This window comes from Falco rusticolus, chromosome 5, assembly GCF_015220075.1.
Source record: "Falco rusticolus isolate bFalRus1 chromosome 5, bFalRus1.pri, whole genome shotgun sequence".
NCBI classification, from domain to species: domain Eukaryota; kingdom Metazoa; phylum Chordata; class Aves; order Falconiformes; family Falconidae; genus Falco; species Falco rusticolus.
Window position 1 is genome coordinate 81,512,127 of NC_051191.1, and position 13,559 is coordinate 81,525,685.

Below are 13,559 nucleotides of genomic sequence, written 5' to 3' on the forward strand. Positions count from 1 at the left end.
CCTCAGCCTTTGCCTTATATTCCTATTGGGCTGTCTCACGGTGATACTGCTGCAATAGGTGCTTGGATTTCTAGGTCATCGTTAAAGTTTATTTGTGTTAAAGAGCTCATTCAAGTCCAACACAGATAAAATTAATTCATATTTTTTTTTATTTGTGCATGTTACACATTCTTAGAATCATGGAAGGAAAAAAAAAATATTAACACAGATGAGTCCAGTGCCCCCTTAGGCTTTTCTTGGCACTTGCAGGAAGTGTGTTTCTGGGAATCTGTCACCAAATTACAAAGACATTAATGATAAAACAATACCCATGGCTAATTTTGGATGACGGCTTGATATTCTGAACCTGCTTCAGCTGTCAGCACCATATTCCAGCCTTCTAAGCTGCTGAAAATACAGAATATATGATACCACTGGAAAGTGAATATAGGCTAAACACGTAGAAACAGACTGTCTGCAAAGAAAAATTTGATGTTTCAGGTAGTATTTTTGTTCCAGAAGTAGTATAAATGCATATGACTGAATATGCAACTTCTTTGTGTGTGGTACCTGTTACTAGAAGCTTTTAATGTGTGTTCCAAACTCACAGTGATGGTAGTGCAGATTATTTTTATTTTTCCCCTAAAAAAATAAAAGTTTTGGTCATTCTGAAATCCAGATTCCTTGGCATATTAAAGGTTATCAGTAATTTTATTTTAGGCAAACTCAGAAGTTTTTGTTTGGCCTAAGTAAATAATCTCGTTTTTTCTTGCATGTTAATTTGAAAGTAGAAAGGGATAGATTCACAAAGGAATTTAGCTGTCATTTACAAACAGCACAGATGAAGATGACTTGCCTTGTACCTGTGTCTTCATGATATGGCACTTGTCTAAGATGTCAGAAACCTGCATTCATAACCAACTCTACTTGTTCAGACTTTGGAATGAAATTTAGACATTTCTGTTGAGGAGTGTGCCTTCATCACGGGGCTGTAGAGTTTTGGAGATGGCTCTTTCCCTCTCTTTTGTTTAATATTATTAATTTTATATTCAGTGAACCAGAAAGGACAGGAAAGACTTTATAGCCCATGACTTCAATATTTCGTATCATTAATTCGGTTCAAACTACGGATAAATTTTTGGTCAACCTTGCCAATAGTTTTGCTTGTCTGGAACCCTGTACTAAACCATGTAAAACTGTGTTTAAAAGAAACCAAAGCAAAACCAAAACCCAAACAACACCCCCTCAAAAAAACCCACCCAAACCCAACAAACCCACCGCCTCATTGCTTGCTAAATAACCAGCGTGTGAAGGTTTATGCACCTCTACTCAACCTATTGTAGTATTGCAGTGTCTTGAACGAATTCTTGTATATGCTTTACAGATGAGTTAACAGACCCGGGGAGAGTTACCCCCATGGGCCTATGGCCATATGGCAAAGCTGCAGGAGGTCCAGGGAAGGAGGTCAGGGTTCCTGCCTCCCACTCAAGTGCCTTGAGTGCCAGGTCATTATTGCTAATGCTTTGCCTTGCCTGACTGTCAGGCTGAAAGTAAACAAGCAGCATACCAGTTTCAGATTTCAAAAGGAACTGGTGATTTTGAGACCCAGATATTATAGTGAACACTGATTTTTCCAGTCAAGAGTGAACACAGTCTATCTGAAAATCAGATAAGTGAAAGCAACTGTTCTGACCAAAAAAAAAAAGGGGGGGAGGAGGAAGCCTCGTGGAAAACATGTCAGTGTGGTGTGTGGTTTTGGTTGTGTTTTTTTTTTTTTTGTTTGTGTTTGTTTTTTTTTTTTCTCTCCAAAGAGACAGAGACATGAGGGCAGCAATTACAGCACTAATAGTCCACCCGAATGCCCCTGGAGATCCTACCTGCTGCTCAGGTGGTTGGTATGTGGCCCTCTCTTGGAAGACCTTACCAGGGTCACCAAAGTGGTGGGATGTTTCTGCAGCACAGTAAAAGTGAAATTTGGGTTGTGCTTTAACAGCTACCTCCTGAACCTGCCTTGCATCCTAAGAGAAGACTGCACACTAACTAGCTGCCTGGGGTTCTCACCTGTTGCGCAGCCAGTTTGCATGCTGGTATCAGTCTGTACTGTGGTCCACATCAGGCATTGGTTCTCCAAACACCTGTTTTGCATCCAAATACTTTGTTTTCATTACATTTTGTGACAGCATCTATTTTCAACCCACTTCCTGTGAGACTTGGACAAAACAAGTGCTTTAGCAAAAATCCCACCCTGGCGATATGGAAGGTTTCTGGGTGTATTGCTCTGATGAGCCCTGGCCGGGAGTTATTTCTCCAGAATCTTGGCTGCTTAAGAAAGAAGAAAATCCGAACACAGAAGAAACAGAAGGAAAACAAAACTGCTGTGTAGGAGAGGCAGTCACACTGCATGGTTGAGATGCAGTACTTGAGTAGGTACCTGAGCTGCCTGGCTGCTCTGTTAGTGGTGTCACCTGCGTGCTTAAGAAACCCCAGGTTGTTTAGGGTGGTTTTGTTGCGTTGCCCCTTCCACTGCCTTTCCTACCCCCTTGAGTCCTTCAGCAGAAGGAAATGGAGGTGTCACGTGAAAGGCAGCAGCAGTGGCAGCTGCTCTTCCCTCTGCCTGGAGCGGTCAGATGTACTGGGGACAATTCTCCCTTCCCGATTTTCTTCCCCGAGCCTCATCAATTAGGTGAAGTATTTGAGAATCACCACACTGATCAACAGGGCACATCAACCAGAGTGGGGTTTGAAGTCCTCTCCAAAGCTAGCCTCTGCAGAAGCAGTTTATCCCCATGACCCCAATTTGTTAAGCAGCTCAGCAGCCCCCGACTCACTTCATAGCTTCACATTAGAGCTCTTCAGATGGACAGCGAAACCTTCTTGTCCAGCTGCTTTTCACCTTTCCGGGAGTATGGATTGCATCTTCCTGTGTGTTTGTAAAGCTACTTGTTCAGCAGAAATACAGGTACTCTGAAAATGCAGGTTCTATTGAATCTGTATTATTAGAAGTAATAACTAACAATATTCAGTGAAATACTGTGCATCTTTAGTGACTGCGTTGTTTAGCACTGAGGACAAAGCTTCTGGGGGAAAGTGGGCTGGCAAACAGGCACGCAGCACTCTCATTTTAGAGTCATAGTGCCTCTCCAGCTGTTGCCATGGGTCACTTCAGGTTACACTGGACAAATTGCAGTAAAAATACACGGTCAGCTGATCTCTCTTAATTCATTATCATCCCAGATTTGTACTGTCGTACATTGAGGAGGCTTACCTGAGGCGGGACTCTAAGCTATTGAGCAACCCCAAATTGTTCAAGTATTGCCTGTTCCAAACAACTTGTAGTTTAGTTTAAGGGCCCCAGGACTTTGTAAGGAGGAAGAACTGCTCTGGCAAGTTGTTGACAAATCACTCGTGCCTGTAGAATGGTCTGCTAATGTACTGACAGGTGTTGGCAACAAGAGTTTGAACAGCAGGTTCCAAAAAACCCCAAACAATCCTACAAAACTTCTGAAACAGTAATTTTGAAAAAAATTTACTTGAAGGTATTAATCATAGAATGGAGAAGAAGAGTTAAAATAGTATTATTCAAATGTTTCATAAAAGAACTACATAAGAGGTATAAATTTACAAGCATCACAAGAAAAAAATGTAAAGGAGGTAGAGAAATAAAAAAAACCAGATGACAAGCATTTCAGGGCCAACAGCTGTCCCAACCTTCAAATCTTAACTTGTGGGTCGGTGAGGACCTGGTGGTACCTGCCAGTGGGAAGCCCAACTTGACCGTGCGTTCAGAGCCAGAGGAGCACTGTTTCAGAGCGGAGCCCATCTCCTATTATATATCGGTTACCATAAGGCTGCATTAGTGCAAATAAAAGGGGACGTATTTAATTTAGCACCTTGCTTCTCATCAGACTGGATTTTGCTATTACTCTAATCTTTACAATCTGTGGTAATTCTGAAGGCTTGCGTTCTTGTTGGAGGTTTGTCTTTTTCTGTGCTGAGCTTTGGCTGCATAGATGAAAATTGCATTCTTTTTACCACCTCTCCCTGTCATTCTTTCCTTGGAGCCTTCCTCCTTTGACATCTGCTGTGGCCCTAACATATGCTACGTTTATAAGACCCTAATTTCTAGTTTACAAAAAAACTCCACTAAAGGCTACTGGCTTTATTACATCTGCCTTAGAATTCCCAGTATAGTTTTCATGATTACGTTTTAGTTTAGGAACAGTTTTAGTATTTAGTATATTCTGTGTTTGCACTTAATATAAAGTAGGTAGCTCAAGGAAATTGTTATTGTATGTACATATCTATTATTATAAATATAAAAATATTATATAGAAATACTTGGGAAGCATTTCTTTTGTTTCACATCATATTTCAACATAGTCTTTGCATAAAGTCTTGGGAATGTATTAATGGTGGCAACTGATACTTTCAGGCAACACAGCAGGGTTTTAAAGAGTTAAAGTTTTAAAGTTACAGACCCGAGAGCCATGACATTAACTGTTTTGTAGCATGTGCCCACAGAAGGAAGCAGAGGTAGTCCTGGGATCGGTCAGGCCGTGGGAGGAGGGAACATTCCCTTTCCGGGAGGGTCCCCCTTATCAGAAGGATGGAAGCAAGAGTAGCTGAGAGGTGACCTCCATCTCCTGGGAAGCAGCAGCCATAGGGATTAACTCCTTCAATTTGGTTTTCACGCCAAGTGGGTGCAAGTCTTGCCAAGCCTGTGCCAGGAGCTGCTGGTAATAGGACAGAGCATGTTTCAGGATAGCTTACACAGTAAGACTGGGGAGCCAACCAGTTATGGTATATATTACATTTCTTTGCACCCAAGATTTAGTGTCAGATAGAAGGAGAAAGTCAAGGCTAGCTGGGATCAGGAATACTAATACTTTCTTCGGTTAGGGAGAGCAGCTTCATTTTTCTTGCCTCTCTAATAGGTCTTGTGTTTTACTGACAGCTTTTAAATAGTAGGAGAATGTGTAGGCATGCTTAGGCTTCTGCAGATTATAGCTGACCAGCAAATAATTCCTACCACATTCATGCAGGTATGAGAAGTGCTGGGAGCTGCTTTCTGCAGACTTTAGTCTATTCTTGAGCTCAGAGAGGTCCTCTGCAGGAGGCAGACAGCCCAGATCACTTAAAGTGGTGTTTCTACGGTCATTCTATTTGGAATATAAATTAATGTGATACAATAGGTTTTATTTTTTAAAAACAGCTTTCAGCAGACTGTGACATTGATACTAGCCAATGATGACCACTTGTTGCTCAAACCCCTTAATATCCATGTGCTTCTCCTCTTCTTCATTCACAGGGACCCTTGTGGGAAACAGTTACGATTTTGCAAACTCCTGGGCTTTGCACAGTGAAAACAAGTGGTGCAAGAGAGTGCAGACTCCAAGCAACACCTGCAACATTTCATCTGATATTGCAGAGAAGGTTGGTGCTGCAGGAATACCATTTTGGTTTTGTCCCCTCTCTACCTGCAGACAGCTTGCCTGCCCTTTAGCAGAACACAAATGCTTCCTTGAATCCATGTCTGTACCTAACGTGGTCCTCCTTCAGCAAGCGGGTAGGATGTGAAGTGCAGGAGATACCTGTTTTGAGTTTCTGAGGTGTAGTGTGGTCTGAGGTAGTTATACTGGGCACTCATCTTGCTGCTGCACTGGAACAAGGTGCATGGTTCCTGGAGTTAACCACAGGGCTGGCAGTGGCCATATATAAGTCCTTGCTGTGGTGCAATGAAGCCAGGTGCAGACAGAAGGTGGAAGTGACACATCCATGGCACAGGTCTGTGCTGTCTGTGGAAGTTCTCAGCCTCCCTGTGAGCCAGCGTGGGGCTGGATGCAGGATGCAGCATGCAGCTGTGTGCTTGCAGTTCCTGAGCTGTAACTATATGCCCTCCCTGCAGGCTCTGGCTGGTGCTAGCAGGAGGATTTCTGCACTGGGCTGCCCAGTGCTGTAGAGAAGTGGCATTGGAGGCTGCATGTTATGACCAATGTCTTATTTACTTACAGTGTTGAGAAAGGAACAATTTACTCACTACTTAGTGAATGCAATTCTGCCCTCTTACTGTACTCTGCCTGTTGCCATTCTTTCTAAAACTGCAGTGCATGTATACCCTCCCTTCCTCTCCCCCATGCCACAAGACCCAACGCACAAACATCAAACAGATAAACAAAGAAGCCAACAGCTCATTTGAGCCTGTAGTGTGAGCTGCTGCCAGACACTTTGGTATTACTTGAGAAAGGTGTGTATATGTGGTGCCTGTAGAAAGAGGTAGTTAATTCCCTTTCTGATCTTGCCAACAGGGAAGTTCTGAAGCCTCTGTGGGTGTCACCACCACAAATAGTATTTGTAAATGTATTGCAGACCTGGGGGTCACCTGAGCAGGGAGGTTCTTTAGCCAGGCTGTTTTTAACAGAGGAGATGTTCTCTGTAGGTGTTGCAAAGGCTCTGTGCTACTATTTCCCTTGCCAGAAGGAGGAGGAGATTCCTTCAGCTATACACATAGATAGTAGCTCTGATTACTGAAGAAACACAGAACTGCTTGTCTCAGCCAACTCTGTGACCCCCTTTGCTGCATCATCCTTTTTCTTCTCCTCTTTTATAAGTATAAACATGTTCCTTGTTTCCCTTAGACACAAGGTGAACACATGCAGATGGTCACCAGCTCAGGGAGGAAAGTAGCTTTGAATATATACTGACCGCATGTGGCATTACAGGTTATGACTGTCATGGTGTATTGAACTGTCATCCATTGAGGGTTTTCATCTGATTTCATGTACCCTGTTGTAAATCAGAATGATCTGGTGGGTGCCAGGTTTAGGTTTACAGCCAAAATTTAGCCATCAGTTTCTAGCTATACAAATCCTGCAGGCCTATACTTGTTAAACTAGGCTCAAATAATTTCTCAATAGTAGTAGCACTTCCTGGAACACATCTGCTCTACAGCTACTTTGGGTGCTGTTTTCCTAGTTACCTGGAAAATGCTGATTCAGACAAGCTTGCAAAGTTCTGACTATTTATACTTCCACTAAGCTTTTGGATGGAGATGCTTGTGTTAGACACATCCTGAAATTCAGTGATGCATGCTCGTGCCCCTTGGCATTATAGCTTCAATCTTGCAGCCTACAAACTTGGCTAAGGAAATACAGCAGTGATTTCAGGTTCAAAATCTCCAGCCTATGTTTCTTGCTTGAGCTGAGCTGCTGTGTGCAAGGGGCATTTCTGTCATGGTCAGGACTGATTGAACACCTGGCTTGAGCAATGGTGCATGGTGCTAAGGGTGCGACCAAAGCGTGAGAGGTTTCAACCTGGCTGAGATGTCTTTTGAGGGTCAGGACTGCATTTTAAACCCAGTTACAGCTCTAGAGCAGGGCTAGGTCTTGTGACTAGTAGTGGCTGCTGGAATTTTATCTATTCAGGCAAGTTTAATGTTTAGAAAATGTCAACATTGCAACTGAGGACAGGGAGTGGCATGCAGGGCAAAATCCTGTCTGATGGGTAGACTGCAACTAATGCTGAGTTTTATACAGATCATCTTAAATACTGATGCTTTGTGGGATAAAAGTTTGCTCTCCCACAAACTGGGTGAAATTATCTTCTCTCTCAAGTGAGTTCATGAGCTCAGAGAATTTAACATTGGCTTAATTTATTCACTGGGCAAGAATAAACACAGCGCTATTAATAGAAGTCCAGCAAAACGAGTGCCTGCTGAAGAATGTTTTTAATAGTGTGCTTTGTTTGCTTGCTTCAGCTTCAGGAATGTAAATCTCAGTCTCCCAGCCTCCCTCCCCACCAGGCGGTCAGCTGCTAGGTGAGGAAAACAACAGCTCTGGTTCAGTGCGTCCCTCCCACCCTGTCCCCCCACTCGGGGTAGAGCTGCAGTTTTCTTTGCCCTCTCCCCAGCATCCTTGGAGTGGTGGCTTCTGAACTCCTTTGCAAGATGCACTGAAGCCAGAAAGCCCTGTTGCTTTTATCTTCGGATCATAGAAAACACAGGCTATTTCATGTTCTTTAATAAGGAAGAGCTCTTGCCTTGATTAATTGCTCCATGTATCAGCTGAAGGTCTTGAGCCAGCTCACACTCTTACCCTACTGTTGCTCAGGGCTTTTCCCTGCCCTCCACCTCCAAAACACCCCCCATGCTCACATACATGTTTGACTGCAGAGAGGTCTGCAGATATGGTTTATTCTCAGATACATGTATTCCCCTTACAGGGCTGGATGCAGCTTGGCATCTGCATGGTGGAGCTGCTAGCTGGCCGCCTCGTCTTGTGGCCTAGAGAGCATGCCAAACTGGCTAGCGTTGGAGGGAGGGAGCTACTGCCTCCCTACCATGCCCTGCCCTCTCCAGCTGCTGTTTAAATAGGAACTGAAAAGAAAGAGCTGCTCTGTGTTGTCAGATCCATTTCTTGACTGCTCAGATGCGATCGTTTAGGCTACCTGTTCAGTGTCTAATTGCCTTTCAGATGACTAACAGCATGGGTAATTTGGATCTTGAAGTATAAAATGGAGTGATGTGGATAACTGTGGTAATGGGGCAGCCTTGAAAAAAAAAAAGTTTTAAAGCATTGCGATTGACTTAGGTGCTCTTAGATGCTACCTTTATTTTCTAGATTTCACCTCTAATAGAAGTAGTGCGTGGAGGCCAAAGTGCACTATTAGTTTTTTCTTTTTTTCTGTTTTTTTTTTTTTCCTTTTTTATTAGGAAACTATACCTATAACGTGTTAGGTGTGAAAATGACTGAAATTAAAATTCAATTCATTTCTGCTTTTGCTGAAATTCAGCTTTTTCTGCAATTGGTAAGAAATAGTCCCACTCCCATATGCAATAAAGAAACAGCTTTGATCCTCAGATCTGAAAGCAAGTGGGAGAGGTTCTCAGCTTTTTGACTGTAATTTGTAATGGTAGAGGTCACAAGCAGGTCCAGCAAAGACATGGATATACAATACTATAATACATATTAGGTGTGAAAATGAGACCCACTGTATCTAAAACCTCATCTTTCTGCTTCTGAAATACAGGGGTTAGCTCAATCGGCATTCAAGTGAAGTGATTTCTGTGAGTTGCTACTATGTTTGCTCAAATGTACAGCCAGCATTTGGTCTACTAAACATGTTGGCTTTGGATGCTTTTTTGCTTGGAAAGAGGGGAGGCTAAATCATTCTTCCTTTGAGTGAGCCAAAAGAAGGTGTATTCCGAAAACTATACCCAATTACGGCACCAAAATATACGCTTCCTGAAAGATCTGTAGAAATACTTCTGTGTATCTATATACCATAGTTTAAATTCAAAGGAATGAGAGGGTGTCTCTGCTTTCTTCTACTGCTTTTTAGATTATATCTCTTTAATGGCCATTCTTAGGCAACAGACAAATGCAGTTCATGCAGCAGCAGAAGGCAATGCCACAGAAATTGGAAGAATGTACAAAATTCCACCTACAGCTCTGTGTGGTGGGACTGGGGCAGAAAGAAGGTCAGCAAATTTATGGTTGTTAAGGGTTGTCAGTGCCAGGACACTGCTAACCCATTTAAAGAAACAGTGAAAGCAGAAATCATGCAGAAGTCAAGGGAGAAGTTTCAAGCCCTTCACCTGTGTTTCAGATAGTGCAGTCAGTTCTGCTACTTTTAATCTTGCAGCCACCTGTACTCTAAGCACTGTTTCAGCCTGAGGCTTCACTCCCTGGTCTGTTGCTTTTAACTAATTCTTTGTGTGGAGCCACTTCCAGAACTGTAGCTCCATGAGCAGGAGCACTGCAGCAGCAGCTGAGACTGACAATATCTGGTGCTTATGGCATATATATATTGTCACCTAAGCTAAAGAACAAGGGCCTCTCTTAGTTCAGCCCGATATGAGTTTTAAAGAAAGAAAGGAGAGAAAATAAAAACAACTTGCAGAATGGTTGAAGTTGGAAGGGATGGTTGGAGGCCACCTAGTCCTACCCCCTTCTTGCAACAGGGACATCCTAGATCAAGTTGCTCAGGTCCTTGTCCACTCGTATTTCAAATATCTCCCAGGGTGATGGTTCCACAGCCTCTCTGGACATTTGTTTCAGTCTTTGACCACTCTTACGGTGAACAGGTGCTTTTTTTTTTTTTTTTTTTTTTTTTGTTTGTTTTGTATCTATTTGGATTTACCCATATTTCAGCTTATGTCCATTAATTCATCACAATAGTTGAGAGATGTCTAAAAGATGGGAAAAAATCAGCAATATTTTCTTGTATAAAGCCACCAGCAAATCTGAAGCAAGTTGATTGTCAAGAGAAAATTGTTGCTTTCTAACATGTATCGCTTGGTTTCTTGATAATCAGCTAGAGCTCTGTCATTAGGTATGTTGCTACTGAACAAGACCAAAGAATACTACAGGGGGAAAAAAAGGGGGAGGGTTTAATTTTAAATCTTTTCTGTGTGGAATCTCTATTTTTGAAGTGACTTTCACATCAGCGTTTACTGGTATGTAATAAACATGGTCCTAAAAGAGTTCTACTACTTTTACTGTTCAGTGGAACAGACGAAGTCTAAGTTCTGTTGTAACATAACAGTTGAGTTGTATTACCTTTTTAACAAGGCTATTACCTTATTAAGAAAACTTATTAACACAGCCCCTAAATGGGCTGATTGCATGTACTGGTTTTCTGTTGCGTGTGATAGTATCTGGATCAAGGTTTTGATCCGGGAGTTGCTGCACTGCTCATCCTCCGAATGGCTCTGAGCTCACTCTCAGTTATATCAGTTTCATCTTGAAGCGCTGCTTTAATAGCTTTTTTGGCTGCTTCTGTTGTTGTTACTTCTACCCTTAGGGCACTTTTTCAGCTTTCTCATACTTCTGTGTAGTCTTAGAGCAGCACCAACCACCATTTATGCTGTTCCAGCTCCCTTCCTTCTAGTCTCTTTTTCCAGCTGGTTCAGCATGGTGGGCATCAGAATTGTTTCAGGCTGGGGCTGATTTTCTGCAGGACAGTAATGTTCAGCTTTCTAATGGTGCTTAGTTAGCATAGGTTTAAGCTCCCTGAGGCCTTTCTCAGAAAGCTCAAACCCCTTTTGTTTATGTGGTTGTTCACTGAGCATTTGCTAAACTCTGAATGTATTCCTAATGGGCAAGACATTTCTGGTTGATTTGTTTTCGTAAGCAAGAGTTCTCTCCTGGTTCAGACATGTACTGGTTTTTGCTGATCACCTGGACAAAACACCCTTTAGCAAAAACGGTCTTTTCTACTCAGCAGTTTTCCCATACAGGTGTACTATCTGCCTTTCAGAGAAGACATCTTGATGTCTGCTTAACTCTGTGGGGTTTTTTGTTCCCCATTTTTCATCTCTCCCCCAATTATTATTTTTTTAGCACAACAACTTGTATGTGCTGTCACTTCAGGCACTTGTTAAGGTATTCTGGAATAATGCACTGTTAATATGAAAGACTCTGAAGACTGTGCCCCGCCCCGCTCCCCCCCTATATAACACCTGAAATATACAGCATGGTTACATCTGCTTATATGAACCGGTGACAAATAAGTAGGAGAAAGTTGTGCTTCAACTGTTTGTGGTAGGGTTGTATCAGAAAATTGTTTTCCCACTTATCTAAACTCTCTCATCCCTTTAGAAAGCTCCACTGAGGACCTCAGACTCACTGAACTGTGAAATAAAGCATATATAAGAGAAAGTCTATTTGGGATTTGGGAGAATTGTTAGCCATAAACTAAGGTTTCCTTAGGTTTTGTTTGACGTACAGCTAAGTTTCCTCTTGTTGCTACCCCATCTCACCATGCAGTCCTCTCCTCCTCACACTAGCTGTCACCATGCTGATTTAATTCAGGAGAAGAGCATAAAAAATTGCTTTTTTCCCCCTGGGTTATTTTCGTGCTATTTATCTGAGCTAAACTGACCTGTCGTGCATGGGACAAGCCAGCAGGAATGACAGGAACATGTGGCCAGAAGTGGGAAACAAATTTGATTGCTCAGATTCCAGTCAGACTCCATCGTTCACTCTGAAACTTACTCTGTTCCCTCATTATCCAAAAGGTGGTCTGGGCATTTTTCTTCCTAAGTACCTTAGTTGTAAGTTACTCTCCCCTGCTGTGTGTGTCTTCCTGGTACTCCAGACACCATCTGGTTCTTCGCTGGGTAGGAAGCAGTTCTTTGTTTCTCTCCATTTCCTCACTGACATATTTCTGTGTGAAATATCCTTATATGACACTGTAATAATCAGCATATTAATGTACCTTTGTGTATATGTGGATGTGGCTCCCTACTAGCTCTTGACTATGATGTTATTTAAAAACATGGTGGTATTACAATTATGTAATATCATGATGTTATTTAACAACAGTAGTGACTGTGTTTGGAAAAGTTGGGGCTTTTCCCTTCTTCCTGAGACTACAGTAACTAATTTCGCCTCTTTCTCTCTCTTTCTACCTTGCTCCTCAATTGTTTGTGCAGGGTGTCATAGAAACTTGCCAGCTGCTAAGAACATCTTTGACCTTCTCCCGGTGCCACCACAAGGTTGATCCAGAGCCGTACCTTGATCTCTGTGAGAGAGACATCTGTGCCTGTACCCAGGGCATGGACTGTCACTGCTCCGTGTTCCTCGATTATGCAAGAAGCTGCGCTCACGAAGGAGTGATTTTGGATGGGTGGCCCGAAGAGAGCTCATGCAGTAAGCTGACAGGATTATTCTTAGGCTGCTTATCCCACATGAGATCATTCCTGCCTTGCAGATTTATATGCTGCAGCTAAACGCAACTGGTGCTTTTTCAGGATGTTGATTCAGGCATGGCAGCTTAAAATCTGAAGTGCCTGTCACTTCCATTTATGTAAAGTGCCTTTGCTCACTCTCCCTTTCAGCTCTCCATCACCCACTTTTTGCTAGAAGTTGTTGTCCCTAAGGCAGGTTGGTTTGAACCATATATGAAGAAGATCCTGAGCTGTTACAGGTCCCACCTTGGTATACAAAGTCATTGAAGACTTATTTGATACATAGACCTGGATGTTTAGGAGCTATTTCACATATGGTTCAGATATATGATATTATCCAGCCTGTATTTGTCAGTGTCCTAGTGAAAGGCTCTCCTTAACATTTTTTTGTAAAGACAATTGTTTCATCCTTTGTTTGCTTGAACTGATTACCGTGAAATTGAGATGTTATCTTTATTAAGCCAAATTTTGTCTAGGTTAGAGATCCTGATTGTATCTTGAAATGCTGCCTTTACTTAGCCCAGTTTTACTGAGGTCAGAAGTCCTGATTGCATCTCTGCCAAGATTTTGCAACAAGGAAGTGTATATGTTGACTGGGATAGATTACGTTTATAGAGGAAAGGTCATATTTGCACCCACCATTGATATACACATATACCTCCACTGGAGAACTCTGGTTAAATACATAAACACACAAGTGAATAATAATAATAAAAAAATATCAATCCTCTAATATCATATTCTCAATGATTTTTCTCATGTTTTTACATTACACAGGAAGGTCTTAGGATGTAAATTGATTTCATGGGGTAACTGACTGATTTGTACCAACAACACTTTCTTCTCTGGTAAAGATACTCTGTTGTTGGCAACCACTGCAGAAAACCGTGCC

The 13,559-nt window shown here is 42.2% G+C and overlaps 1 protein-coding gene across 1 annotated transcript in view; it reads left to right on the forward strand.

Moving 5' to 3' along the window:
• Nucleotides 1-13,559, forward strand: part of VWF (von Willebrand factor) — a 145,445-nt gene that overhangs the window by 10,855 nt on the left and 121,031 nt on the right. Inside the window, exons 8-9 of the mRNA XM_037389450.1 lie at nucleotides 5,288-5,412; nucleotides 12,413-12,629. Of these exons, the coding sequence (XP_037245347.1) occupies nucleotides 5,288-5,412; nucleotides 12,413-12,629 (342 nt within the window). The remainder of the gene's footprint in view (nucleotides 1-5,287; nucleotides 5,413-12,412; nucleotides 12,630-13,559) is intronic.